This window comes from Portunus trituberculatus, chromosome 47 (assembly GCF_017591435.1).
Source record: "Portunus trituberculatus isolate SZX2019 chromosome 47, ASM1759143v1, whole genome shotgun sequence".
Taxonomy (NCBI): domain Eukaryota; kingdom Metazoa; phylum Arthropoda; class Malacostraca; order Decapoda; family Portunidae; genus Portunus; species Portunus trituberculatus.
Window position 1 is genome coordinate 14,230,522 of NC_059301.1, and position 26,732 is coordinate 14,257,253.

General features: G+C 46.6%; 1 protein-coding gene across 6 annotated transcripts in view; it reads right to left on the reverse strand.

Moving 5' to 3' along the window:
* LOC123520741 (knirps-related protein-like) overlaps positions 1-26,732 on the reverse strand; it is a 104,051-nt gene that overhangs the window by 21,539 nt on the left and 55,780 nt on the right. For 4 of the 6 annotated variants that reach the window (XM_045283305.1, XM_045283303.1, XM_045283300.1 and 1 more), the window contains exon 2: positions 14,605-14,649. Coding sequence is in view for 2 of the 6 variants with exons in the window: in XM_045283300.1 (XP_045139235.1) it covers positions 14,605-14,649 (45 nt within the window). In the remaining 4 variants the exon portion in view is untranslated. Of the gene's footprint in view, positions 1-14,604; positions 14,650-17,085; positions 17,213-26,732 lie in introns of those variants that run through there. The other 2 variants (XM_045283302.1, XM_045283304.1) reach the window with 2 other exon arrangements.

Here is a 26,732-nt window from a genome sequence, read left to right on the forward strand (position 1 = left end):
GCGGTGCCTCGCGGTGGGCTGGCTGGCTGGCTGGCTGCCGGGTTGCCATGTCGAGCAGTGTGTCGCGGCTGTGATGAAGGATAGCGGGTGATGCATCTGCCCACACAAGGCCGGCCTGGTGATATTGCGTGTAAACAACTCCAACTAATGACCGCCGATATTTTACTCCCCTTTCCCTGACGCCACGGAGAAAATGCACGGATAATAATAAAGAAAATGAGTGCATAGTGATTAGGGTAGACTATTATAGATTATTATTACTTGTATCATAAGACACATCGTTGCTCAGAGGTTATGTCTTCCCTTCAGTTCAACTTATTATTCTTAGTTAGTTTTTTTTTTATTTAAATATGGGAAACAATCTCTGAAATATTTTATGATGTTTTAACATTAACGAGAGGAGTATAAAAAGAAAATTAACGTGGCGATTCGAAGGATCTCAAGAAGCTATTTCAATTTTTGTTTTGGAGATGTGAGTTTGATGTTTACTGGATGTACTGACTCTTAAGTGTGTGTGTGTGTGTGTGTGTGTGTGTGTGTGTGTGTGTGTGTGTGTGTGTGTGTGTGTGTGTGTGTGTGTGTGTGTGTGTGTGTGTGTGTGTAATCAGGTGCACATGTACCTTCCCCATCCCCCACATACACACCTGTACGAAGGGAACAATTAGTAAAAGTAAGAAGTTTCACGACTTTAAACCCTGGAAGTGGTAGTCGCTCTCAGTGGCGTCTGTTAGTCGTGGACATAAAACAACAATTTCACGACAACCAAAAAAAGGTGAAAGTAACGAAGAAAAAAGTGATCATAATAAAGAAGAGGAAAAAAAACACAAGATGGTCTACAGTTACTATATACGCATACACTGGAGTGGTGCAGAAGCCGGATGCAGGTAGGAGAGGAGAGGGAGAGAGACATTCCTGAGATGAGACAAAGCTATTTAGACGGTGAGGTGAGAAGCTGCAGTGTGCTTAACAAATATGATTTAACATTTTCATTTTCATCAGACAACATTAATGCATGAGCAAGTCCTGAGGGGAGTGAGTCTTGTGACCCGCCGCCATCACCACCACCACTACCGCAAGTATCACCACCATCGTAATAAAAATCTACCTAATAAGCTATCACTGCGCTGTGGTGGTGGTGACTGGTGTTGATGTCTGCCGATTTGCTGCCAACGTCTAAACCAAGTGTAAACACAGACCCCAGTGAGCTGACACCCAGACAGCGGCAGGTGTTCATCCACCTCTCCCAACCAGCAGGTGAGAGTACCCAGGAAGGTGACCTGTATAACGTATAGCGCAGTGGCCTCTGCCTCATCACGGCTGCTTAATGGCTCCACACAAGCCCAACATGCCGCGTGGAGCAGCCTGGCCCTATGGTTGGCTATCATACTTTCCAAAACCATTATCGCTCCTACCGCCATCATCTATTATCCTTGATATCACCTTTTCCCACACGACTATCTGCAAAGACCATCTCTACAACAAAAGCAACAATAGCAGCAGCAGCAGCAAGCAGCAACAACAGCAGATGCAGCAATAGAGCATCAAAGCCACAAACAGCACACCAGCCACTCAAAAACACCACCACACAATCTGAGGGTCGTGAGGGCGGGTCGGACATTAAGAAGATCATTTTGGACCCTAATTACCCGCAACCCGTCATTATAGATGCTTAACGGCATCTGATTGTAAGCGGAGGTTTGTCCCCGCAGGCCCCGCCGCGCCCACCACGCGGCAGGCGTGAGGCAGGCGTGTGTGGGGACGAGAGCAGGGTGGTGTGGGAAGGAGGGGTAGACGCTCGCCATCGTGGAGGACTGACGGCAGGCACGTGACGCCTCTTCTCACTTTCTGAACAGGAAAAAATATCAAGCACTTAAATTTTGTGTTGTGTAGTCTGGTAATAATCCTGTGCAGCACGTCGTGTTCCACCGCGACCCGCGACCTCGCCGGGCAGCAGCCACCCGCCTGCTGGGGACGCGCCGCCCACCTGCCTGGTGGTCAGTATTCACGGCGGTACACACACTGATGGTTCTTTATTTTACTGATACCTAATTAACAGGCTTCTCACAGACTCCATCTTGTCTCTCCAGCCATTAACGGAAGACACTTAGGTTACATTTAATGAACTTTATATTACACAAAAATCGCTGTCGTATCTCGAAGCAGGTATTGGCAACATGTACTACGGGTACACGTTTTCTCATAGCGTGTATCAGGAAAAATTCTCTTAAATTTATAGAATTCTCTTAAATTTCGATGAAAATGTATTTCGAATAAATACCGATAGTACTGCAAACTTTTTTCTCTCTCTTTTCCATCTCTGGTGAACGAACGAACAGCAAAGAAATACTGCACTTAAAATAATAATATAAGTGACGTCAGGACTGTCAATGCAGTTTGGTCAGACTTTTCTTGAAATACGTTTTTATTCTCTCTCTCTCTCTCTCTCTCTCTCTCTCTCTCTCTCTCTCTCTCTGTGCATACGTGCTTGCGTAAATAACGTGCGTGTTAGTGTGTGTGTGTGTGTGTGTGTGTGTGTGTGTGTGTGTGTGTGTGTGTGTGTGTGTGTGTGTGTGTGTGTGTGTGTGTGTGTGTGTGTTTGAGTGTGTATACGAGCAAATGACCAAGGCCTTTCGTATATGTTGGCCCCACGACGGCCTGCCCCTCGTCTACCTCCCTTCATCCCTCCCTCCCTTCCCCTCACCCGGGCCACGGATCGCGCAACACCCACATTTACATACGAGGAGAACCTGGGTACTCGAACAGGTGATTTGGCAAGTGAACCGTCTACCTAATATGTCAGTGAAGGAGGGACAGGGAGGGAGGCAGTGGGGGCGGAAGAAAATTACAAAACTGGGTGAAAATGAGAAATAGAGAGAGAGAGAGAGAGAGAGAGAGAGAGAGAGAGAGAGAGAGAGAGAGAGAGCATAAGCCTTCCCACATCTTCCCTGATTCTCATAGATCTAGGAGGAGCGAATAAGTGACAGGTCTCGTCTTCACGCTAACCCCTACCTGTCTTTCAGAGCGGGCAGGGGGCGGTGGCTGGGTAAGGGACGCCGCAGGAGGTGATAGGGAGGGAAAGTGGATTACGAGAGGAATGGGAGAGAGAGAGAGAGAGAGAGTGTGTGAGTTCTAGATGGAGGTGGGCTGTGGTGGTGCGGTATTCCTGATGATTCCTTGACCTACATAAGTGCTGTCATAAACTTTGTAGCTCATCAGGTGAGGTGGTGTAGTGTTGTGAGCGGGGCGGCCCAACCAACGACCCAGAAAAAGGAGAAGGGGAGGAGAAATAAAGGTGAGGACAAGAAGGAGGAAGAAGTAAGGAAGTATTCAGAACTTTACACCCACCCATCCACACACCCACACACACACACACACACACCCTTATCGAGACACCGGCAGGAGATAAGGACGTTCTGAAATATGGTTTTGGAAAGCGAGTAACAACTTATCAGCGGAATTCATCACCCAAGGAAGCACTGGTCTGGGCAAACAATACTCGTTCCTATAAATTGAAGTAAGATATGATAATTTGGGTCAGGAGAGAAAAAAAAAAAGGAAAAAATCGCAAATAAGGTGCTTGAATAAATTCCGTAATAATACAAATGAGTAAATAAGTTAATGCACACACACACACACACACACACACACACACACACACACACACACACACACACACACACACACACACACACACACACACACACACACACACACACACACATACACACACACGACAGATGACAACAATACGCAAAGAGACATGCATTTATTTATTTTTTTGGGTTAATTCTCTCGGACCTGCAATGGAACTAGCAAATTAGTGGGCGTTTTTTTATACGTTTAATGTTGCCCTTGGCCAGCTTTCCCCAGAGAGAGAGAGAGAGAGAGAGAGAGAGAGAGAGAGAGAGAGAGAGAGAGAGAGAGAGAGAGAGAGAGAGAGAGAGAGAGAAGCCGTGATCCTCTCAAATAAGGGTGGAGTAACGGAGACGCACATAAACGCAGCAAAAGAGGAAATTCTACTTCACCTTTTCACTTTAAATGTCAACAAACTCTTTGATTGGCTATTTACACGGCACACAGCCACCCTCCCTTCCCCTCCCCTTCCACCATCTTCCCTCACCTCCTTACGTCTCCCTCTCTTTCACTCCCTCTCTCCCCTCCTCCTCCATACCCGGCGGGCTCCTCACCTTGCCTTGGATACTGGACGAAAATAATCCCCTTTAATTTTGGTTAATGTCCTTTGGTGGTCGCGGCATGAAAAGGAAGACTCGGTAGTTTACATATCACGACCACCATAAAATGAAATAATATAATGTAGTAAATAAAATAAAGCCGGTGTTGCATGGGTAGTAAGTAAGTAATCCTCTCTCTCTCTCTCTCTCTCTCTCTCTCTCTCTCTCTCTCTCTCTCTCTCTCTCTCTCTCTCTCTCTCTCTCTCTCTCTCTTTTCCCAGCCTAACCTAAAGAAACTTGACCAAAAACCTTTCCTAACTTAACCTAACGTAACTTTATTTAATTTTTCACTGGTCATTTAATTTTTTATTGTAAATTGAATGTTCATGAAGATAAAAAGGAAAATCTACTTTAAAGAACTCATTTATACTCTCTCTCTCTCTCTCTCTCTCTCTCTCTCTCTCTCTCTCTCTCTCTCTCTCTCTGGCTGGCTGGCTGGCAGGGACACAGAGGCGCCCCAGTGGTTCTCCCACACGCCTCTATTGAGAAAAGCTTCGGGGGAGTTAATGTCATATTCCTTATAGGTTTGTGTTATCAGTTGGCACTCAGCTCCCTCTTCTCCCACCTCCTCTCCTCACTCTGCCATGCCTCCCACCCTCCCACCTTTCTATTCTCTCTCCGACCACTCTCATTTATGCTTGAATAATGTATGCTCTCTCTCTCTCTCTCTCTCTCTCTCTCTCTCTCTCTCTCTCTCTCTCTCTCTCTCTCTCTCTACACGTACTGTTTCTATCTTCATAAACTATTTTCAAACATTCTTCATAACTTTCTATACATTCCCTACATATTCTCCGTGGTAACCTCAACCCGCTGATCTCCGTCTCTCTTTAAGCATCCCCATACATTCCCTGCCACCTCCTGAGTATCTCACCTGACCTTCCTCTCTTTCGCCACCACCACCTGTAACAGCTCCATCCCTCCCCTCTACTCCACATTGGTATTCAGAACACTTATATACCTTAATCTTTTTATTCCTCTCATTTATGGTATACCGTGCTTTCAATTTATCTTCTGTGTAACTTTTTTTTTTTATCTGTTCTCCTCTCTATTACTTTTCTCTATCCGTTGCACTATTATTCTCCTTTCCGCCTCCGTTTCCACTCTCTAATTCTTCTCCTTTCCTTTCTATTACCTCTCTCTATCCGTAATATTAACATATATCAATAATGATCTCAGATTCGTCAATCGCAAGTGTGTTTCCATATTCCTCTCTCAAGTCGTAGATAAGACACCACTCTGTTCCTCTTACGGACGCATCGTGGCGGGAGGGGACGCGAGGGACCAGGGCCTACGGAACACAATGGAGCAGTAAACAGACATAGGGGTCCTTAAGAGGCTTCTCACGATAGGAGGGCGATAAGGGAGGAGTGATAGGCAAGGCACGGCAATACACGAGGGCAAGGGATATGGGCAAGCAGGATATATACAATGAATTATACAACAGGTGTGTGTGTGGGTGTCTGTGCGTGCGTGTGTGTGTGTGTGTGTGTGTGTGTGTGTGTGTGTGTGTGTGTGTGTGTGTGTGTGTGTGTGTGTGTGTGTGTGTGTGTGTGTGTGTGTGTGTGTGTGTGTGTGAGGTAAAGGTAACCAATGCAATAGCGACAGTAAACACAGAGAAATGTAAGAAAAGAAGAAGAAAAAATAACAAGTAACAGGATAAACATATAAGGCGTAAAGAAATTATACGTTATGAATGACCACCACCAAATAATACATACTTACGAAAGCGACGCACGAAACGACTGTGGTAGAAAAAAAAAGTATTGCCTTAAATGAGAAAGAATTAAATGTAAAAAAAAGAGTATGGATCCCGCTGCCTCTTCTGTAAGCGAACAATTGTGTCTCGGTGACCCCACGTGACCTGTGACCTCCCTGGTGTGCCTGGCAGGGGACTCTGGTGTGGCCAATCCAGTGTTATGGGAAAAATGCCAAAGAGGAAGGGAGGAGTGCTGGGTGGAGGAGCAGAGGAGTAGAGGAGGGGAGGAGCGGAGGGTAGACGACATATTGCTATCAGGAGGAGGAGGAAGAGGAGGAGGAGGAGGGAGCAGAAGACATGTCAACATCAGGAGGTTAAACTAAAGAGAAAGGAGAAGGTGAGGAGGTGAAATAAAAGAAGGAAGAGGATAGGCTACGCGTGTGTGTCTACGCCTAGTGACACATAGCCGCTCTGCACGTCTCCAAGGTCTTGTTTTACACACCTTTACTCACTCACCGGCTGTCCTGTGGCGCGGTGTCTTTGTGGGGTCTCTTTCCTAAGCAAGCCTCTAGGTGGTAATGTGTGGACCAGCGAGGAACAAGTGTGTGGATATCTGAGATGACCGTGGTTCATGTGCGCTTCCTGATGTCCTGGCGTACATTAAAACCAAGGACAGATAAATGAACAGTCAATAACACAAGCGAATTATCCTGCCACGCATATGAAATCCGAAGAAATGGCGTATTTCGGTGCGATAAAACAGTGAACGCGTGTGAATTTGAGTGATACGTGAGTCAGTCAGACAGCACACATACACTGAACACATTACCACACTCTTCGCTGCCTTCACACCAATGCTCACCACCGAAATATATCTATGTCAAAATATTCTGAGTACTGCTATCAATCCAAGGGTAAAATTGGCTACTGAATACCCCGATATGCTTAAAGATCTATATACCAGCCTACTCTTGTTAGGGAAAGTCTACATTGGAAGGGGCGGGGAGGAGCCGGGGTGAGGAGGGAACTGCAGTGAAGATCTGGGTCACGGACTGGCTATCTTAATCTCGCCCCTCCTTGCTGGAATGCGTGTGTCGTGCGTAATTACCTTCCTTTACTGCACCTTTTACTTGTACCAGCATCTTTTTCATTTCTCCTCCAGAGTCAAGAGTTCACCATTCCCACTGGTTTTCTGTGAGGCTGCTGTGATACCTTTCTCCTAACCTGCCTGCTGCTCCTCCTGCTCGTATTAACACCTTTAATCTCCCTCTAATTAAAGACTCAACATTCCCATTACTTTCCTCTGAAACTACACTGTCTCACTAAATCCTCTGTATTTTTTTCCCCTCTCTCTCTCTCTCTCTCTCTCTCTCTCTCTCTCTCTCTCGCTTTCCCGCCGCACCGCCTCATGGTCCCACCCGCCACAGGACACAACGGGTCACGAGAGGTGCTTCACGGCTTTCATTTACAGTCTCTCCACTGAGTCTGCCGCCTGAGCACCGTAATAATTGCAGCCGAGCCCACACGCCCTCACACCCCGGCCCCATCACGGCACAAACTGATACGGAATTCATCTTCGAAATTTTAGAATGAATCGTCGACCACTTGATATGCTGCGCGGAGAGATATCATATGAGAGAGAGAGAGAGAGAGAGAGAGAGAGAGAGAGAGAGAGAGAGAGAGAGAGAGAGAGAGAGAGAGAGAGAGAGAGAGAGAGAGACGTATACTTATGGATTTAACACACGTGCACTACCTATACTATACACTACGCTACACTTCAGACGACTTAACGCATGTAGGCTAAAAGAGACACTCCGAGAGAAGATAAAACAAGACCAAGCGTCGTGGTACTTGTGGGTCTGACACACGTACGCACGACTCACACAGACAACGAGCGTGAGATACGAGATAAAGGGAAGGAGTGACGCAAGATGAAAGGGAGTGAGAGATACAGTAGGTCGAGATTGAGCGTGAGAGAGAGAGTGAGAAAGAATGATGAAGTGTGGGAAGCATCGAGAGAGAGAGAGAGAGAGAGAGAGAGAGAGAGAGAGAGAGAGAGACAAGATGGTGAGGAAAGATGCGTGAGTGAGGGAGACAGTGATTGAGGGGGAGGGGGGAGGAGGGACGGACCCACCTACGCACCGCCACCCGCTGCTGTGGGCCAATTGCACATGATAATCCAGTTAAGGTGAATGGCGGCCGCGTGCTTCCCCCCCCTCCTCTCTCTCTCTCTCTCTCTCTCTCTCTCTCTCCTTAAGGGCTATTCTTATTTCTTTATGTTATTATCTGATTTCTTGCTTCTTTTTTTATTCTTTTGACATTTTTTTCATTCACTCTTTCCTTACCTTCTTTTCTACACCTCTCTCTCTCTCTCTCTCTCTCTCTCTCTCTCTCTCTCAACACACACCTTCGCAGTTCATCACATTAAAAGTTTACAACAATCAAGTTTTTACCATCCACCACCACCACCACCACCACCACCACCACCACCGCGATCATCCCTCCCACTCCCTATCTCCCCCTCACCAGCCCGCCTTAAACCGCGAACATTTCCGAACCCCCGACCGCCGCCACACCCGACAAGCCTGCCGCCCTCCCCGACACCGTAATGACCCACGCTCTCGGGCATCGGATTAGGAAAAGATAATTCACTCTCGGAGGAAAGGAATACGTCGTGTCCAAGCGGATGAACAACGTGTAGTGTTCCTTCGCTAGCTCTTGCCTCCTTCCCCTTCCCCTTCTCTTTCTTCTTCCTCTTTCTTCTTTCTAGTATTCTTCTTCTTCCTTTTCCCTTTCTTTTCCTTCCCTTCTCTTAATTCCTTCCTCCTTCTCTTTCCTGATCCCCTTCTCTATACTATCTCAAAACAGTAGAGAACGTGAGTGAGTGAGTGAGTGAGTGAGTGAGTGAATGAGTGGGTGAGTGTGTGAGTGAATGAGTGAAGCAAATTATGATGAGGCTTAAAAGGCAGGACGAGGTGAATGAAAAAAAGTCAAAAGTGTACTGCATGATAAAAGAAAAAAGAAAAAAATAGTATGTACGGACATAGTAAGGTGTGTGTGTGTGTGTGTGTGTGTGTGTGTGTGTGTGTGATGTGTACTCACTTCTAACGTTTCCAAGCCGCGCCAGAAAGGACGAAAGAGGAGTGGACGAGTGGGTGGGGCTGTGCTTTTTTTTTTTCTTCTTCTTTTTCTCTTTTTTTCTTTCTTTCAGCATTCCTCTTCCTCTCCTAGACTGGGATTAGACATTCTCTGTTACGGTAAAGCCAGTTTATCTCCCCGACACCGGAAAGTGCTTTTTGACCTGTGTGTGTGTGTGTGTGTGTGTGTGTATTTACGTAACTCTCTCTCTCTCTCTCTCTCTCTCTCTCTCTCTCTCTCTCTCTCTCTCTCTCTCTCTCTCTCTCTCTCTCTCTCTCTCTCTCTCTCTCTCTCTCTCTCTCTCTCTCTCTCTCATCATCATCATCATCATCATCCCGCATTCAGGTTTCACTGTTCGCATGTATCACTAGAATAAATCCTGCTCGCCACTCCCTCTCTTCTCATTAATAGGCAGTCGAGCACTCAAGGTAGGCAGGTTTGGGTCCTAACACTCATAACGCAAGTAATGGAAGCCGCTACCATCTCACACACACACACACACACAACTCACACACACACACACACACACACACACCTCCCGTCCCACTGAGCTGAATAGAGACTGGATGTATCAACGAGACGCTTTTATCACCTTGTTTATCAGGCGGTAATGCAATCTAAGACTCATATCATATATACTTATGTCGGGAATTAATTTATAAAACGACTTACTACTTATCCCCCTCACGCCACCGCCACCACCACCACCACCACCACATAAATTGCATGTAAACTCCTTTCATCACGTTAAAAGCGCTAAGAAAAACATTGCACCTATACTTAACACGATAATTTAATGAACAAAACGGCCTGGCTAACTGACTTCTAACTCCCCCTGTATTCCCCGCAACCAAAATCAGCCACACGCACCTTTGAACCTCTCGCCAAAATAAAACTGGGAAAGAAAACTCGAGAAATCTTGGCGCCACTTGCATCGCCAACACAAGCACCACACCAGTCACCGCCACGCACCTCTAAATGACTTTCCCCAACACCTCAACACCACATCGACCCCGCGACAACCATAGCACACGGGCCTCGACAACCTGACGGACAGGAACCACCGCTTCGCCTCCATATTTGTCAGTGACCCGCCGCAGCCTTCCCGGCCAGCGGTAACGGGGCGGGAACGGACGAACGGAGGCGGCGAGAGGGCGGGAAGAGAGACGAGAGAAAAGAAGAGAATAGAAGAGGAGAGAGAGAATACTAAGACACAGAAAGAAGATCCATAATTTTTAACAAGAGTCTGAGAAATACACGTTTTCTTTTCACCTATTTCTTTACAACAAGATTAACAATGGAGAGAAGATCAGCGCGTTTTTCATACCCCATGCACTCCTTGACACTTGAACAGAACAATGAGGGTGAAAAATGAACAACCACAAATACTGGAAATCTATGAGGGGCAAGCGAGGGACCAAAGCGGAGACGCGTGGGCAAAGCAAGGGAAAACATTATCCAACTTGCAAGGAGAGTCGGAAAATTGGGGGAAAAATATATATTGGAGGAGGAAATAGAAGAGAAGAAAACAGGTTATTAGGTGTATGTGTGTGTGTGTGTGTGTGTGTGTGTGTGTGTGTGTGTGTGTGTGTGTGTGTGTGTGTGTGTGTGTGTGTGTGTGTGTGTGTGTGTGTGTGTGTGTGTGTGTGTGTTGCTCCCTTAACATTACCCCACACACTCCCATTCTTCTGAGTAAAAAATATCGCATTTTTTTTTCCGTTTAATATATGTTGGCTGTAAAATTAAATCAGTGGAAGAAAGAGAGAAAAAAGGGCGGGGGGGGAAAGGCTCAGTCCATCCACACTAATGACCAAAGCCATTGTGCTTAAAGAGGCGTATAAGACCCGCGCTCCATTATCCTCAAACCCGCACTGAGGAAGACATCACGGGAGGAGGGAGGTCGTGGTGGTGGTGATGGTGGTGGCGGTAGGGGGACACTATCTTCTCAAAACTTCCTATGAGAATACTTGAAAAAAAATAATCACTCAAAGGGAAAAAATATAATTGGCTATACTATTTTTTCCCTTTCAAGTGTACAAAAGAAGACACAGACATGGAAAAACGTACGAACAATTCCGTATTCTAGTCTTTCTGAGAAGAGGACTGAGTTCACGCGGGTTCGAAGGACTGAGGCGGGGCGAGGACACACACACACACACACACACACACACACACACACACACACACACACACACACACACACACACACACACACACACAAGCGCCTCAAAACGTCCCTCAAAGGAGTAACCATTAAACGCTCTGATGAGGTTAGTCCTGCTTAGCTCGCGCCCCACCCCTGTGCCCCGCCCTTGTTGACCCTGTGTAGGAGGCAGGGAGAACGGGAGGGAGAGGGAGGAGGCATGAATGAGGGCCACCTAGGGGAGCAGGGACGGGGAAGGGGCCGCGGACAAGGACGGGAGGGGGAGAGGGAGGGTGAGTGAGTGGGTGCGAGTCAAGAGGTGGAGGACTTCAAAGGATGTCACGCTCGAATAACGCAAGAAGTGATCCGTGAAGACGTAAAGACATGGAGGTGAAGAGGACAGGGGCAGGGATGTTTCTCCTCTTTCCTCCCCTCCCTCCCTCCCTCCTCCAGCCCTTACCCTTCTTGAGTGCCTGTTGGCGGTCGTGCGGCAGGTGGCGAGGCTCACCTGGCCAGGTAATACGACACCCGGCGGAGCGGCGGTCACGGGAAGCACGCAAGCCACCCTGCATTACATAGTTTCTCTCGCAGGCAGAGTCAGGAACAACGTGAAAATAACACGCGTGGAAATGGCAAGGTTTACAGGATACAGACTCTGTGATTGGTGTGACTCAAGGTAAGACGTATGAAATTGGGAAACATTCGCGTAGTGTACCTATTTTTACTTTCCTGAACTGGTATATTTGATCATTAGGAATCAAATCTCTTTTCTCTAACGTAAAGACAAAAAAAAAAAAAGAGGAAATGGAGGAAGCGGAGTAAAGGATAACGTGAGGAGAGGACAGGAGGAGGGAGAGGAGAGGGAGACAGACACAGAGGCGGAGGAAGAGAAGGTCTACCGTGACACTCGATCGACCTCAACCAGACCAGAGGAAAGCATCCGAGACTCCCGGCGGCCTCGCTTTCTGCTGGCCACTGTCTCCGATGTCGCCGCCACCGCACCTGCCGCTGATGATTGCGTGGCGTCGAGGTGGGCCAGGGAGAGGGAGAGGGGCGGATAGAGGGAGAGATGGGAGAGGGAAGGTGAATATACAGGTTGGTCCAAGATAAACTAGTTATATTGGGTTGTGAAAACTAGAGCAAACTGATTAAAAGTGAATGAAGAGAAGACTAAAGGTGAAAGTGAATGACAGGTCTGGTGAAATTCAAGGAGCGATGTGTGAGATGAGGCAGGTAAGGCAGGGCTAATTATGGAAGCGGTGATGGTATGTAGAGTACGAGACAGGTATCAGGTGACTAAATGGGTTCCTTCTTAGCACGGTCACTCGATGAAGCATTAGTCTTCTTTATAGCACGCAAATACGAACCCAACAACAACCGACACGACACGACACGACATCCACACGACACTTAAAAGAGGCTCAAGTAAAGTGACGAGGAAATAGAGGAGCAAAAAATGAAAAGCAAAACCTATAAGAATGATAATAATGAGAAAAAAAATCCACACAAAAAATGGAAAACGAGGAATAAAGATAAGAGGAAAAATTAAGGGAAGGTGGGATATTCAGGTCGAGGAAGAGGCAAGTGGGAGAAAGTTGGCAGACAAAACCCGGCATGAACCTGAGCATGATACTTAAGATATGTTTTTTTAGAGGAGATAAAAGAATGAAGAAAGAGAGAGAGAGAGAGAGAGAGAGAGAGAGAAATGAGGATGACAGAAAAAAAAGAGAGAGAAAAAAAAAACACTATATTATTACTATTGCGATTGAGAAGAGGAGGAGGAGAGGGAGGAGCAGAGGAGAAAGAGGAGGAGGAATATACATGAAGAGTACTTAAAAGCAAAATATACAAAGGAACTGATATGCCATAAAACTAAGGTAAATTTAAAAGAAGAAGGTGGAAAAGATCAAGACGGAGGAGAGGAATTAGAGGAGCGAGGAGAATTAGCGTTGCGGTCGCCATTAAGTCGACACACCCAGATTCCACTTGAAGGCTCGGGTTTCCTTGAATATAGATCACCTGCGGTCAGTGTGGAATCGCTGGGGAACTGGTAGTCCTCGCGGGGCGGGGCGGGGCGGCGCGGGGCGGGAGGAGGTGGGGAGTGGGACAGAGAACACAGTGCGAGAGAAAGTGGAGCATCAAGGATGGTGTGATGGAGGGAAACTGAAATATATAAACAAAGGACAACGCTGAGGAGAGAAAGAAAGAGAGAGAGAGAGAGAGAGAGAGAGAGAGAGAGAGAGAGAGAGAGAGAGAGAGAGAGAGAGAGAGAGAGAGAGAGCAAGCAATAACTCGACCTCGGCGGACACCTAACACTCGTACCGTGGTGCTCTGCGGTGGCGCGCGGCTCTGCTCTGCGGCCACATGTGGCGTCTGTGGTCACTGCTTTGCGAGCGCTTGTCTACGATTCCTGGCAGCAATACGAGGCTCAGAAACGCAGCTGGCTCACTGCCAGCGGAAGGTGGCTCACTTCTTACCGCAGGTGGCTCAGTTCTGATGATGGTTTGCTTGAGGTGTGTGGCCTGCCAGAGACACGATGATCGCTGCCGCTGATGAGTGATGCTTCAGGCGGGGCACACCGGCTGCTCCGTGATAGCAAGTAATTTCCATCGACACTGTTTTAGATACACTGACAGCTACCAACACGCAAGCAAACAGACAGGCAGACAGTGAGACATCGATCCATATCTATCACTTTTTTTCTTTGTCAATTTTGTTATGTCCCTGCTTTCTTAGCAGCAGCAATGTTGAGAATGCTGACTGATATAACCAGGTGTCATGTGTGTTAGCAGGTGTCTGACAGTGAGCTTAATAAACTTAATAAAAAATCCCTACCCAGGAAGACAAGCCGCTGAAGTCATAATCATTAACATCAATGTCAATACATGGTTAATGGTGCGCGACCAAAGCATCGCAAAGGATCTCAACGTTACACCGCTTCTGAGAACTGTTTGAAGCTGACTGTAATTTCAGAAGACATTCACTTTAAAGGTGTTCGTTACAATCATGACCAGCATGAGATGAAATTATCTGACCAAACCAAAACTGTGTAGCAACATGCATGGCCGCAACATCGATAACGCTTTGCCTTATGTGCATACTTTACTCCTCTCACTTATCCATACTTGACTATTTCTGTTGATACTACTGTTACTATTATCTGGTCTATAAAAACGATAACTACCACTACTACTACTACTACTACTACTACTACTACTACTACTGTTATTACTGCTGCTGCTTTTAGTACTACTCTTATCACGTATTATTGACGCTACTATTGCTTGATTTACACACACATACACACACATACTCACACACACACACACACACACACACACACACACACACACACACACACACACACACACACACACACACACGCACGCACTTACTTTGGTGATGGGCTGGGTGGGGCCGGCGTAAGGGTTGGCATCTTCCTGCAAATTGATGAAGCACATCACTCATTTGTCTCACTCAGACGGGGATGACAAAGGGGCTAGAGATAATAAGTGTCTGCTTGGGACGGTGGAGGAGATAGCTGGAAGGAGGGAGGGCGATGGGGACAAGCTCGCGAAGGTGAGGAAGATGAAGAGTGTAAGAGATGAGGAAGTGAAGCACCGTGACAGATGAGGGAGGGCAAAGGGTGTAGGGGTGAGCGAGTGTCAGCTGAGGGAACGTGGGGATGAGGGAGCTGTTTGCGTTGCTGTGGAGGTCGTGTGGGTGTGGGAGAGGACGGAATAGATAGGAAGAAAGAATACATACCACGACACATATTGGTGGTAAACGACACATGATGCTACAATGATATATGAATGATACTAGAGCTACTATATAACACAAATTTGTAAAGAGGAAAGAGAAATAATGAGTTAGACAATAATTAGCACAACAATCTGTCTATTCAAAAAGTACTGACAGGTGTAGTTTAAAAATGTGAAACGTGGAAACAATAACAAGTGAAAGTAAAAAATATAATGAAAAGGAATGAAAATTTAACACTAATGAAAAAATAAACTGATATTTCTACCACACATAAATCAAGAAAAATGAAAAATGTGAATGGGGGAGGACAAGTGGCAAGAGGAGCAGGTAACAGATGCAGCGGAGGGATGATTGATTGCAGTACTGCGAGGCATGACAAGCTGAGGGGATGTAGAGGTAGACGTGAGATGTAGCTGTGAGACTGACAAGCTTGTAGGCAGAACTTACGAATACATTACCATCTCCTTCTCCCATCCTAACACGTATCGTAAATTCCTATCTAAGTAAATCTCCCGTACTATCAGTTTACGCACAACATTCCTCTAAAAAAGATAAAACAACAACACGTGATAAATTAACCATGATTAAATTAGCTGATATTGAGCGAGTAAAGTTGTCATTAGTCTTGCTTATCGGTGTGACAGGTTTAAAGATTTTCATGTATTATTAATTCTATTATTAATTTTTTCCCCTACGAATAAAACTTAAAATAATGACGATTCAACAAAGACTTATTCCTTCAGTACCATGACGCGTTTTCATATTCATTCTGCTTATTATTTAGTGATTTTATACATATTCAAAAACTTACGTGGGATTGAAATAGTGAAGATTCTGGCCATTAATCTTCTAACCTCCATAGACCCTTTCTAACTTCAATAAAACCGTCTTTTCAGGACCAAAACTCATGGTAAAAATGCATCCCAGTAATGATAGATTTAAGGGGTCTTTTGTCATAGGATCACCGGGCCAGGCCGGAAATATGACTGTTAGGTGGTCCAGGTCTTCCTCCATTCCTCTGGTGCCGTGACTAGTGAAGCGCGCCAGATGGAAATCTATGCCTGGAACTTGAGGGAGCACACGTATCATCAAACTGCACGACTTGGCTCAGTTCACGTCCACGACGCTTCTCTCAGCCCCCTCGGACTTAAAAGACAACAATGCGGTGCTCTGTGAAGCGTGTGATGCACCTTTCTATACCTCTTGCCGCCACACAAAGTACTACTGATATAAAAACGTGTCCTTATTGACCTCGCTTCAAACTCCTGGCTTGCATAAGTAACGTAGCTAGGTATTTCTCCATACCTTCTCTCACCCTCACCCTTCACACCCTCTCGCCGTCCCACCACCACTTCCACCACCATCACCACCAACTGCCCCTTCCCTGGTCCCCCGCCTTCTCCACGTTACTGATGGCCGTGCGTGGCTCTCCGGACATCCACCAGTATCATCATTATTAATTACTTCGTCTGACTCGCACATTAGTATGATAAATGGGAGATGAAGGGGAGAGGTGAGATGGGGTAAGGGGACGAGCAGAGGGAGGGGAAGAGGAAGAAGGGGAAGGATGAGAACAGGGAAGGGAGATGGAGAAGCAAAAAAAATCAGCCGCCCGGAGGTTTCGACTCACGCCTACACCGCTACACCGCCTCACCATCTCGTACTCGTCTACAGCCCGACTGGTCTCCTGGTCTCACACCTTTGACCTCTTCCCACTCACTGTCTGCCTCTCTGTCTCTCCCCCCAACTCGGTCTCTCCTCTCCCCTCCCATCGCTTTATCTATCCCACACACACTCCCTCCTTCCCCCACTCATCCCTATAACCACTCGATATCTAATTCTACTCCATCTTCCTCGCAGTGTCTTCTTTTCATCTCACTTGTCTTTCCATATTGAACTCTCACACCCTTCACTCCATTTCGTTCATTTATTCTTCTCTTCCTCGACACTTTCACTCCATATTCTCCTCACTCACTCAGTCATCCTTTATTTTCTCCGGCATCACCTTCCATATCCATCCCTCAGACTCATTCCTTAACGCTCATTCATTCTTCTCCCACTCGACACTTTATCCTTCGCCCAGTCGCTATCTTCTCTCTCTCCTCACTCACTGGCTCGTCCTCCACACGCCCAGGGTTCAGTGTTGGAGCGCCGGTTCACGTGGTGGGTCATATCTTTCCTTTTATATTGACAGCTCATGAGGCACTAAGATGTGAATCTATGGTCCTCCCAGACGTCGCTTTGGCTTCCTTCATTCCTTCCCTTCATTCTCTGAGCAGGAGAGAGAGAGAGAGAGAGAGAGAGAGAGAGAGAGAGAGAGAGAGAGAGAGAGAGAGAGAGAGAGAGAGAGAGAGAGAGAGAGAGAGAGAGAGAGAGAGAGAGAGAGAGAGAGAGAGAGATAGGCAATTAAAAAGAGAGAGAGAGAGCAGAAAATAGGCAGAAAAAGGCGGGAAAGTATGAATGCATAAAAAAATCGACACATAAAAGAATTACAAGAAAAAAGAAAGAAAGACAGACAATTTGCTGTTCTTGGAGAGACGGACACAGACAGATACACAAAAATAAACCAAACCCCTCAAAAAGAAACCATTCCCTACACACACACACACACACACACACACACACACACACACACACACAGACTATGAGAATGAGATCAAGACTTGCACTAAAAAAAAAAGAAGAGGAACCGCAATGAGAAATTTAGGTATGGGGGAAGGAAAACATAGGGGAGAGAGGCGCTCTAAGTACAGAGAGGTGGGGAGTTAATATTCAAGGGATGAGAAGTTATGGGCGGAGGAATGATGAGGGGAGGAGAGGGCCGTGATGAAGAGGGGGAAAGTGTATGAAGGGGCCAAAAAATAAAAAATAGGGACCTGGTAAGGGAAGGATGGAGTGTCGAGGTATGGATGAAGATGGAGAGAGTTAGCAGGCAGACGTGTGGGAGGAGGGGAGGATGAGAAGGGAGAGGAGGAGGACGAGGAGGAGGGGAGTGTGTGTTTGGCGGATAAGGTGGGAAAGAGGCCTGACCTGTAGAGGGAAGGCCGCAAGAAGGGGTGATATTAAGTGTCAATTACAGGCCTTATGGAGGATTTATCGCCCACATAAATTTAATAACGTGGAGTTGAGAGCGTTGTTTGGGGAGACCACCCCGCCCCGCCCCGCCCCGTAACGCCCCCACCTCCCTGCCTCTCTTCATCCCGCATCCCTCACCCCTTCCGCCTTCCCCTTCTCACTCCTCAACCTCTCTTTCTCTCACCTTCACTCCAAATGACTTCATCCTCCTCCTCCTCCTCCTCCTCCTCCTCTCCCTCAGGTGAATCTAATCTCCCGAATCTCACCTGCAGTCTCATAATATTTTTTTTTTTTATATTCACTTTTATTTTTTAAGGAGAAAGAGTGCCAATCACACACACACACACACACACACACACACACACACACACACACACACACACACACACACCAGCACGCGCGGACGCAAAATTAACAAGACGCCTAAGACAATACCTTATTATCTTTTTTCCTAATTAACAACAGCGGAAGAGAGAGAGAGAGAGAGAGAAAAAATAACAAGTGATCCATTGAGAGCCTGTCCCTTCCCATTAGCGGCATCACGTAGACGTACCATTAATGCCTCACATCTGTAAAGGCCACAGATTAACAGTAGAAAAAACGAGGATGGCTCACACGTCCACACACAGACCGCCATTCATCGGCAAAAAAGCAGCGGACATATACGGATGCGAGAGTCCAGGTAATCTCTCATTCATAATCAGGTTTGAGTTAGATTTTAATTATAGAAGAGGTGAAGGTCCAGAACTGAGGGAGGTGAGAGGTTAGAGGGTCAAGGAAAGGGGAGGGAAGGTATGGAGGGAGGTGACGTAAGGAGAAAGGAGGGTAGGTAGTAGGTGGAGGAGCAGGAGGTGGAGGAGAAAAGTGAAGAGGAAGGAAGAGAAGGGTTGGTGATGGGGTGATGAAGCATTAAGTGTGTGTTTATGTTGAAGGTGATGGGAACCTGGAAACCTGACCTCCTAAAATATTGTACAGGAAGCTGAGGCAAGGCGGCGGGGGACGCTGGACAGAAGCAAAGCGAAAAAATGACATCGGATCGTATTTCTTGAGATGATTTAACTTTATATAAATCTGACAAAGTCCGGTTAGGTTCGATCGTCAGTAAGCAGACGTAGTGAGCCGCTGCCATTGCCTCCCGCCAGCTCCCTCAGACCTCCTCCAGCGGGTGTCCTTGACGCAAACCGCCGCTGCGTGACCGGCGTTCTAGAGAAGCTGAGGGGCGTTTTGAACCACAAGGTCTTGAGGGCCTGTGACGTGTGTGACGGCACGGAGGCCTACTGACACTGCCTGAAGAAAATTACATGTGTGTGTGTGTGTGTGTGTGTGTGTGTGTGTGTGTGTGTGTGTGTGTGTGTGTGTGTGTGTGTGTCCTTTCTTAGTATTTATGTATTCGAAAGACACACACACACCCACACACACACACACACACACACACACACACACACACACACTCACGCGCACGAAAAAAAACTTCTCACTTTATAACAAAGAAACAAACACTGGCACAGCACCACACGGCAGAAAGGACGAACACGTAGGTGGAGGTAGAGGTTAGCGGGGCAGCTGAAATGCCAGGCCGGCGGCGACAACAGACCGTCTACACTGGGTTTGACGCGATCGGGCGGGGGTCCAGAGGCGTAATGCTAGTCCCAACATATATGGTGAGCCATGCCAACCTCGCTCCTATGCAAATATCGCCCGACAAATTACTAATATATGAGCCAGCCTCACCAACACACTCCGCCAATCAAGGAACGCCTTTTCCGGTAATGGGAGTCCTTCTTGGTTCATTGACTGACCTACATGTGGCTGAGTCTCGGGGCATCCATCAGGTGACGGTGTGTGCGGGGAGGAAGGGCGGGAGGCGGGGCGAGGTGTGATGGGCTGAGGGGGGAAGGTGACGGCTCCGAAAGGAAGTGATTGAAAGAAATGACGCCGGTAATGTGTGTGAGCAGTGAGTAGTGCGGAGGTAGCAGATAACGACGGTGGCTTTGTACTGACGGCTGACGGACGATACAGGAATAGTGTACTCCGCAGACTATTTAAAAATAAGACAATCACTGAAGGGTCACACAGCTATCCAGGATTACATCACCACTTCACCACTGCGGGTTCACGACACACTGGATTTCACTAGATAACATCAAAAGCAACAGTACAATACAAAATTTTGACACATAGAGAATGTCCTTCGAGCGACCACGGAGACATGTACTGGACACACCTCCTCGTAAGTGGGGTAGAGGCGCCGTCAGTTTAGCCACCACGCACTGCAGTTACATCTATAATACCCTTCTTTTCCATATCGCAGAGTTTCCATAAAACTATTGTTCGGACCACAAGTAACTTCTAGGGAGGGAATGCATTGTCAATAAATAACCCGATACCTCTCTTACCACATTGCAATAAAGCACAATTCACATCAATAAAATTCCTGAAAATGATCTCCATAGCAACTTGAATGCTTGTCTTAGTCTCACTTTGTTTTTCAGTCCTCCAGTGTATGGCATTTGTGAGTCTGCTCGGACCTTTCCCTCTTGCACTGCGGGGACAGGCGTGACCAAACCGCAGAGTTATGCATGGGTATATATATATATATATATATATATATATATATATATATATATATATATATATATATATATATATATATATATATATATATATATATATATAGAGAGAGAGAGAGAGAGAGAGAGAGAGAGAGAGAGAGAGAGAGAGAGAGGGAGACGTACAACAAGAGACAGACAGACGGTCAAACAGACAGGCAAGTAAGCATAGACTAAACACACAGACTAGCAAGGAAACAGGAGATCTGCACACACACACACACACACACACACACACACACACACACACACACACACACACACACACACACACACACACACACACACACACACACACACACACACACACACACACACACAATTTCGCTGCCACTTACAGAATTGCCTCACACTTACAATTAAACCGCAAAAGAATCACAATAACAAAACGAGTACACGCGCTGCTGTCTGCAAAATCAATGCAATTTCCATAAGTTTTATTTCCTCGCACAGTTATGGAGAAGTTGTGGAGACTGCGTGGGAAAGGGGAGAGGTTGTTCAGGCGACCCGGGGACAGGGGAGGAGCCGGCTGGGGAGGGAAGGAGGGGGAGGAGGAGGACGATAATAACAGGGGCGGTGGAGATGCGTTCAGGAGAGGATGAGAGGGAGGAGGATGGTGGCCGAGAAAAGGCTCGAGTCTGGAGTGTGAGCAAAACTTGTGCTTTTACCCTCTCTCTCTCTCTCTCTCTCTCTCTCTCTCTCTCTCTGTACATTCTCAGTGTTTCCAGACTTGCCTCGCCTCCACGCCCACAGCCTAATGTGACACACAAGCCTGGCCCTTTAACAGCGGCCCGCCGTCTTGAATTCCCTCCTTACGTTCAAAATCTTCGGCCATCAAGAGAATGTACACCGAAACACAACGCCACTCCCTCACACGGCTTATCTAAATTCCTGGACGGTCTCAGCGGCGGACGGAGCTCCTCGCAGGCCCAGCAGAGTTATGGCTCACCTCTCTTGGCCTCGTAAGTCTCCTAATTGAATTACAAGAGAAAACATTTGCCTCCGTTCATTGTATCGCCTGACGTCATCGCGAGCGCTCATCCGTCTCACAATGCTGCCGTGAGCGCTCCGCCCCGCCCCGCCCCGCCCCTCCTATAGTTTACCCAAGACTCGTAACCGACGCCATTATGGAGATGAGGCGGTGCGGGTGTCGGCAGGAATCAAAGAACCTCGGCGGTGTGAGAGGTGCCCCATCCCTGCCCCCACCCACCCCCACTCCTCACTTCTCCGTACCCAGCTGGACAGTCAATCAGTCATTCATCCGGCCAGTCATGCAGTCATTATGCAGTCTTTCCCTCAGCCATTCAGTCCGCCGGCCGGCCATCCATTCCGGATCAGCCAGTCAGTCAGTCCAATACTGGGGTTCTCTCTCTTCAACGCCTCTCGTCGGCGTTACAGGCAGGCGTTCGCTCCACCACCCAGGAAGTGAGTGTGCCGCGGGAGGTGTGAGGAATCTATCTGTTGGTCGTGCTTATGCTGAGAGGATGGCGGTGTGTGCGGAACGGGCGGCGCGAGGCAATAGGGACTGACCACTCACTGCTGGCTTCATTGTGTCTCGTGTTCAACTTCACAATGAGAGAAGTGGGTGTATTTTATTCGAGAGAGAGAGAGAGAGAGAGAGAGAGAGAGAGAGAGAGAGAGAGAGAGAGAGAGAGAGAGAGAGAGAGAGAGAGAGAGAGAGAGAGAGAGAGAGAGAAACCAGGAATTTGAAGGGAGGGGTTGTGTTCTTGTCCTTTGAGAAAGCCTTACACACGCGCCATTAGACCTCAAGGCTGGAAACAATGAGCCTTTGACAGCTTTTCCTGCTATCTGATGGAGAGGCCTCACAGCTCCCTGGCTCCTCCATCACCACCTGTCAATCGGCCGCCTGCTTCCCCTAACTCTCCCCCCACCCCTCGCACCTCGTTATCCGCCTCACTCGTTTATCAAGAGGCACACGAATCCACCGAGCACCCTAATTATTTGCCGTTAGGTAATAAAAAAATCTCTTGCTGGAATTTTTTTTCTGAAGTGAATGAAAAAAATTCCACCTTTTTTTTCTCTTTTCCGTCAATTTTTTTTTTTTCTTATGGAGTGTGTTTCCTTTACATTTCAATATTGTTCCTGTGTATGTAGAATCGTCTTTCCTTTCCACTTTAGCTTACATATTTCCATAATTTTTTTTTTCTACCTCCACTTCGCAACCAGTCCTTTCCTTAATCACCAACCGCGTCCCTGCCCGGCGCCGCGGCTCGTGTATCACGTTACCAGGAGCCGCTACGAACACGGAAACACTACTGACGGAGATAGTATCACGGACCCACGTCGCCAGCCACCAGCCCATTCCTGCCCCGACCACCTCTCTCTCCCGCACTCCCCGCTAATCTCCGTCACTGGTGGTGGTGGTGGTGGGGGTGACTGAGGTGGTGAAATACTGGTGATAATATTTACAATGATAATGATGTTGAAAGAAGTGATTAAAGTGGTGGGGGTAGTGGTGATGGCAGTGTTGTGCTGGTGATGATAAAGATGTTGATGATGATGATGATGATAATGATGATGATGATGATGATGATGATGATGATGATAATGATAATAATAATAATAATAATAATAATAATAATAATAATAATAATAATAATAATACATGCAAGAAAAGGATAATAAATTGGAAAAAAAGTTTCATTCATTTGGATATATGAGAAACATCGTCAATTTTCAGAATTTGAGGAAGGGTGAGTGAGCGAAGCCCGTGTCAGCAGCGGCAGCAGAGCCTGTATGAACTGATAGCTATCCCCTCCTCCTCCTCCTCCTACTCCTACTCCTACTCCTACTCTTCCTCCTCCTCTTCCTCCTCCTCCTCCTCCTCCTTTTCTTCCTCCTCCTCCTTCCTGCCCATCCTCTACTTCCAACAAACACTTCTCAAATACATTTATATACATTTACTCTCAATAGATGATTAATATACTGCTTAACGTGGCCACACAACACAAAAACAATTCACGTAAGACTGGTGTACATATCGTATTCCAATACAAGTTCAGGAAGTTTCAATGCAAACCAGATAGTAATCCAAATAACTATAGGGAATCACCAATACTTGAAAAAGGAATAATATTATAGATAAAGATACATGATGAGAGAGAGAGAGAGAGAGAGAGAGAGAGAGAGAGAGAGAGAGAGAGAGAGAGAGAGAGAGAGAGAGAGAGAGAGAGAGAGAGAGAGAGAGAGAGAGAGAGAGAGAGAGAGAGAGAGAGAGAGAGAGAGAGAGAGAGAGAGAGAGAGAGAGAGAGAGAGAGAGAGAGAGAGAGAGAGAACGTCAGAAGTACCTACATAACGGACCCAACAACAACGATAAAAATGAGGTAGCATATCGTCTTACTTCAACCACGCCTGCCAAGTGTCAAATACTGAACTAGTGAACCAGATTCCCTGATATGCGTTTCGTTTCTGCTTTTTTTTTTATGCGACCTTTCCAGTTGAGAAGGGAGTAGGTCCTTATAGCGGAGCGGTGCGAGGCGAAGAGTTCTGTTTTATATATGAGGACATTGTAAGAGCGTAAAGACAATAGTGACAATGAATGGTAAGGAAGTGATTGGTATAAGATGACAACTTTCTGCGATACAATAAAAGTGGAGAACAAGTGAAATAACAATGTGTGGATAGGGAAGGTGTGTGGAAATGGAATTAAGGGACAGCAGGAGGGACAAAGGGTGACAAGAGAAGACAAAGAAAGAATGTAGGGGAAGGAAACGAGAGAGAGAGAAAAAAAAGAGAGAAAAGAAAAAACATTCCATGGATACACAAAAAGGATAATTCTGATAAAGGAAATAGATAAATCAAGTAAGAACAAGCTTTAGAGAAGAGAGAGAGAGAGAGAGAGAGAGAGAGAGAGAGAGAGAGAGAGAGAGAGAGAGAGAGAGAGAGAGAGAGAGAGAGAGAGAGAGAGAGAGAGAGAGAGAGAGAGAGAGAGAGAGAGAGAGAGAGAGAGAGAGAGAGAGAGAGAGAGAGAGAGAGAGAGAGAGAGAGAGAGAGAGAGAGAGAGAGAGAGAGAGAGCTAAGCCATTACAAACCAAGCATATACTAAATAAATATAAAAAAAGTAAAAAAAAAAAATAGGAACACAAAGCAGAAATGAGAACAACTGAAGCAGAAGAAATGAAAACCAGAAACAAAATAAGGAAAACACAATAATCACACTCCAGAAAGCCATACATGCATACATACACACATACAAACGCACATACACACACAAAAAAAACGGAATTACACAAAGGTTAAGGAAAATAATGAGCAGTCCCCTTTCACCTACTTTCACTGCCAAGCCAGGCACTAAATCACATGAAAATCAATAATGGAAGAATGTGAGCCCAGTTATCGGCGATCTGGAAGCTACCGTGCCGAGAGTTAGGCCTGTCCGCCCCAGTGCCCCCTACTGCCTCGCCAGCGTCCACAGAGAGGAGCGCACCGGCAGGGGAAAAGTGTGTTTGTGTCCCTGGAGGTGTGGAGGGACAGGACCTTCTGCTATGTGGGTGAGAATAGAACTGATAACCAGCGCCACCTCTGTGTGTGTGTGTGTGTGTGTGTGTGTGTGTGTGTGTGTGTGTGTGTGTGTGTGTGTGTGTGTGTGTGTGTGTGTGTGTGTGGGTGGGTGGGTGGGTGGGTGGATGTGGATGGATGGGTGGCTGGCTACATGTGTGTGTTCTTTTTAATTTTGTCATCGCTTTAATCATTTCACACACATAGACAGACAATTAGAAAGAAAAAATGAGAAAGACAGATAGACGGACATAGACACATACAAATAGGCAGAAAAACAGACAAACTAATAGGCAAAGATTATACAGATAAAATACGAATTTACAGTCACAGAAGAGAAAGCGAGAAAAAGCAGCAACTACAACAATAAGAACACACATAATACACACAGAAAAAAATATGATACATTTAAGCTGATATGCATTAGATACTAAATACAAAAAGTCACCTGGAGCATACCACAGCCCACCTGCACTTCCTGCTTATCCGAGCTTTGCGACTTGAGAAGAAAAACACCGTGGAAAAAAGTGGCGCTAAGACGCTATTTGATCCGAGAGAACCTTGGAGACCCGAGTATTTTCCTTGATCACAGACAGACATAGCAATACCAGACGTTTACTGGACTTTTCTCTCGCTTTGGCTAGCCCGATGCAGCTTGGGCGGCCACGACGAAAACAGACGAACATTAGGAACACGCGACGACCATCAAGTCCAAGTTATGAGTGAATAAAACTGTAAGTAGAATTCGGTAAAGATATCAAAGGATGGGAAAGATTTTAAGAGTGATAAAGTATATATGAAGGGAAAGAAAAGGAGAGATAGAAGGAATATGAAGAAGGTTATTAAGTGTAGGTAAGCAAAAGCATAGAATTCATATAAAAAAAAGCGTAGGATGGGAGTGTTATAAATAAATTAAAGAAAACAGAACGCAAGAAGTAAAGAGAAAATAATGAGTAATGGGAAGTTAAAAAAAAAATATTAACCTGGAAGTGGATGAGTAAAAATTCAGAAAAAAAATAAGAGCATATTTCAAGAAAATTAAAGAAAGATAGATGGAAGAGAAGAGAGAAGAGGGAGAGGAACAGACAGAGAGAAAGAGAGAGAAAGAAAGATAACAAGTGAGGGTTCAATAGGGCCACCAAAACCACAGCCTCTCCTTACCACTCTCCCTCTCCCACTCACTCCCTGCCTCATCCTCGCCTCTCCCATAACCCTTCTCCCACCACCACCACTACCACTACCCAACCCGTTCCTACCTGGCTCTCTTTCTGTCCTTCCCCCTTCCCTTGCTACCCTCCCCGCCCTAACCCGTGGCCGCCATCACTCTTAGGGTCGCGACAGACTGGGAGGACCTGCAGTTCTTTTCCTTTTATCCTCGTGATGAGCCTCGCCTCTCGCCCGATTGTCTCACCCGCCCCCTCCCCCCAGAGTCCACACCCCTCCCACCTCCCCCCACACCCACCATCCCTCCCGCCCACTGCGCTGGTCGTCCGTGATGTGTTAGGGCAGTGGAGGAGAAGGAGGATGAGAATGAGGAGAAGGAGGAGGAGGAGGAG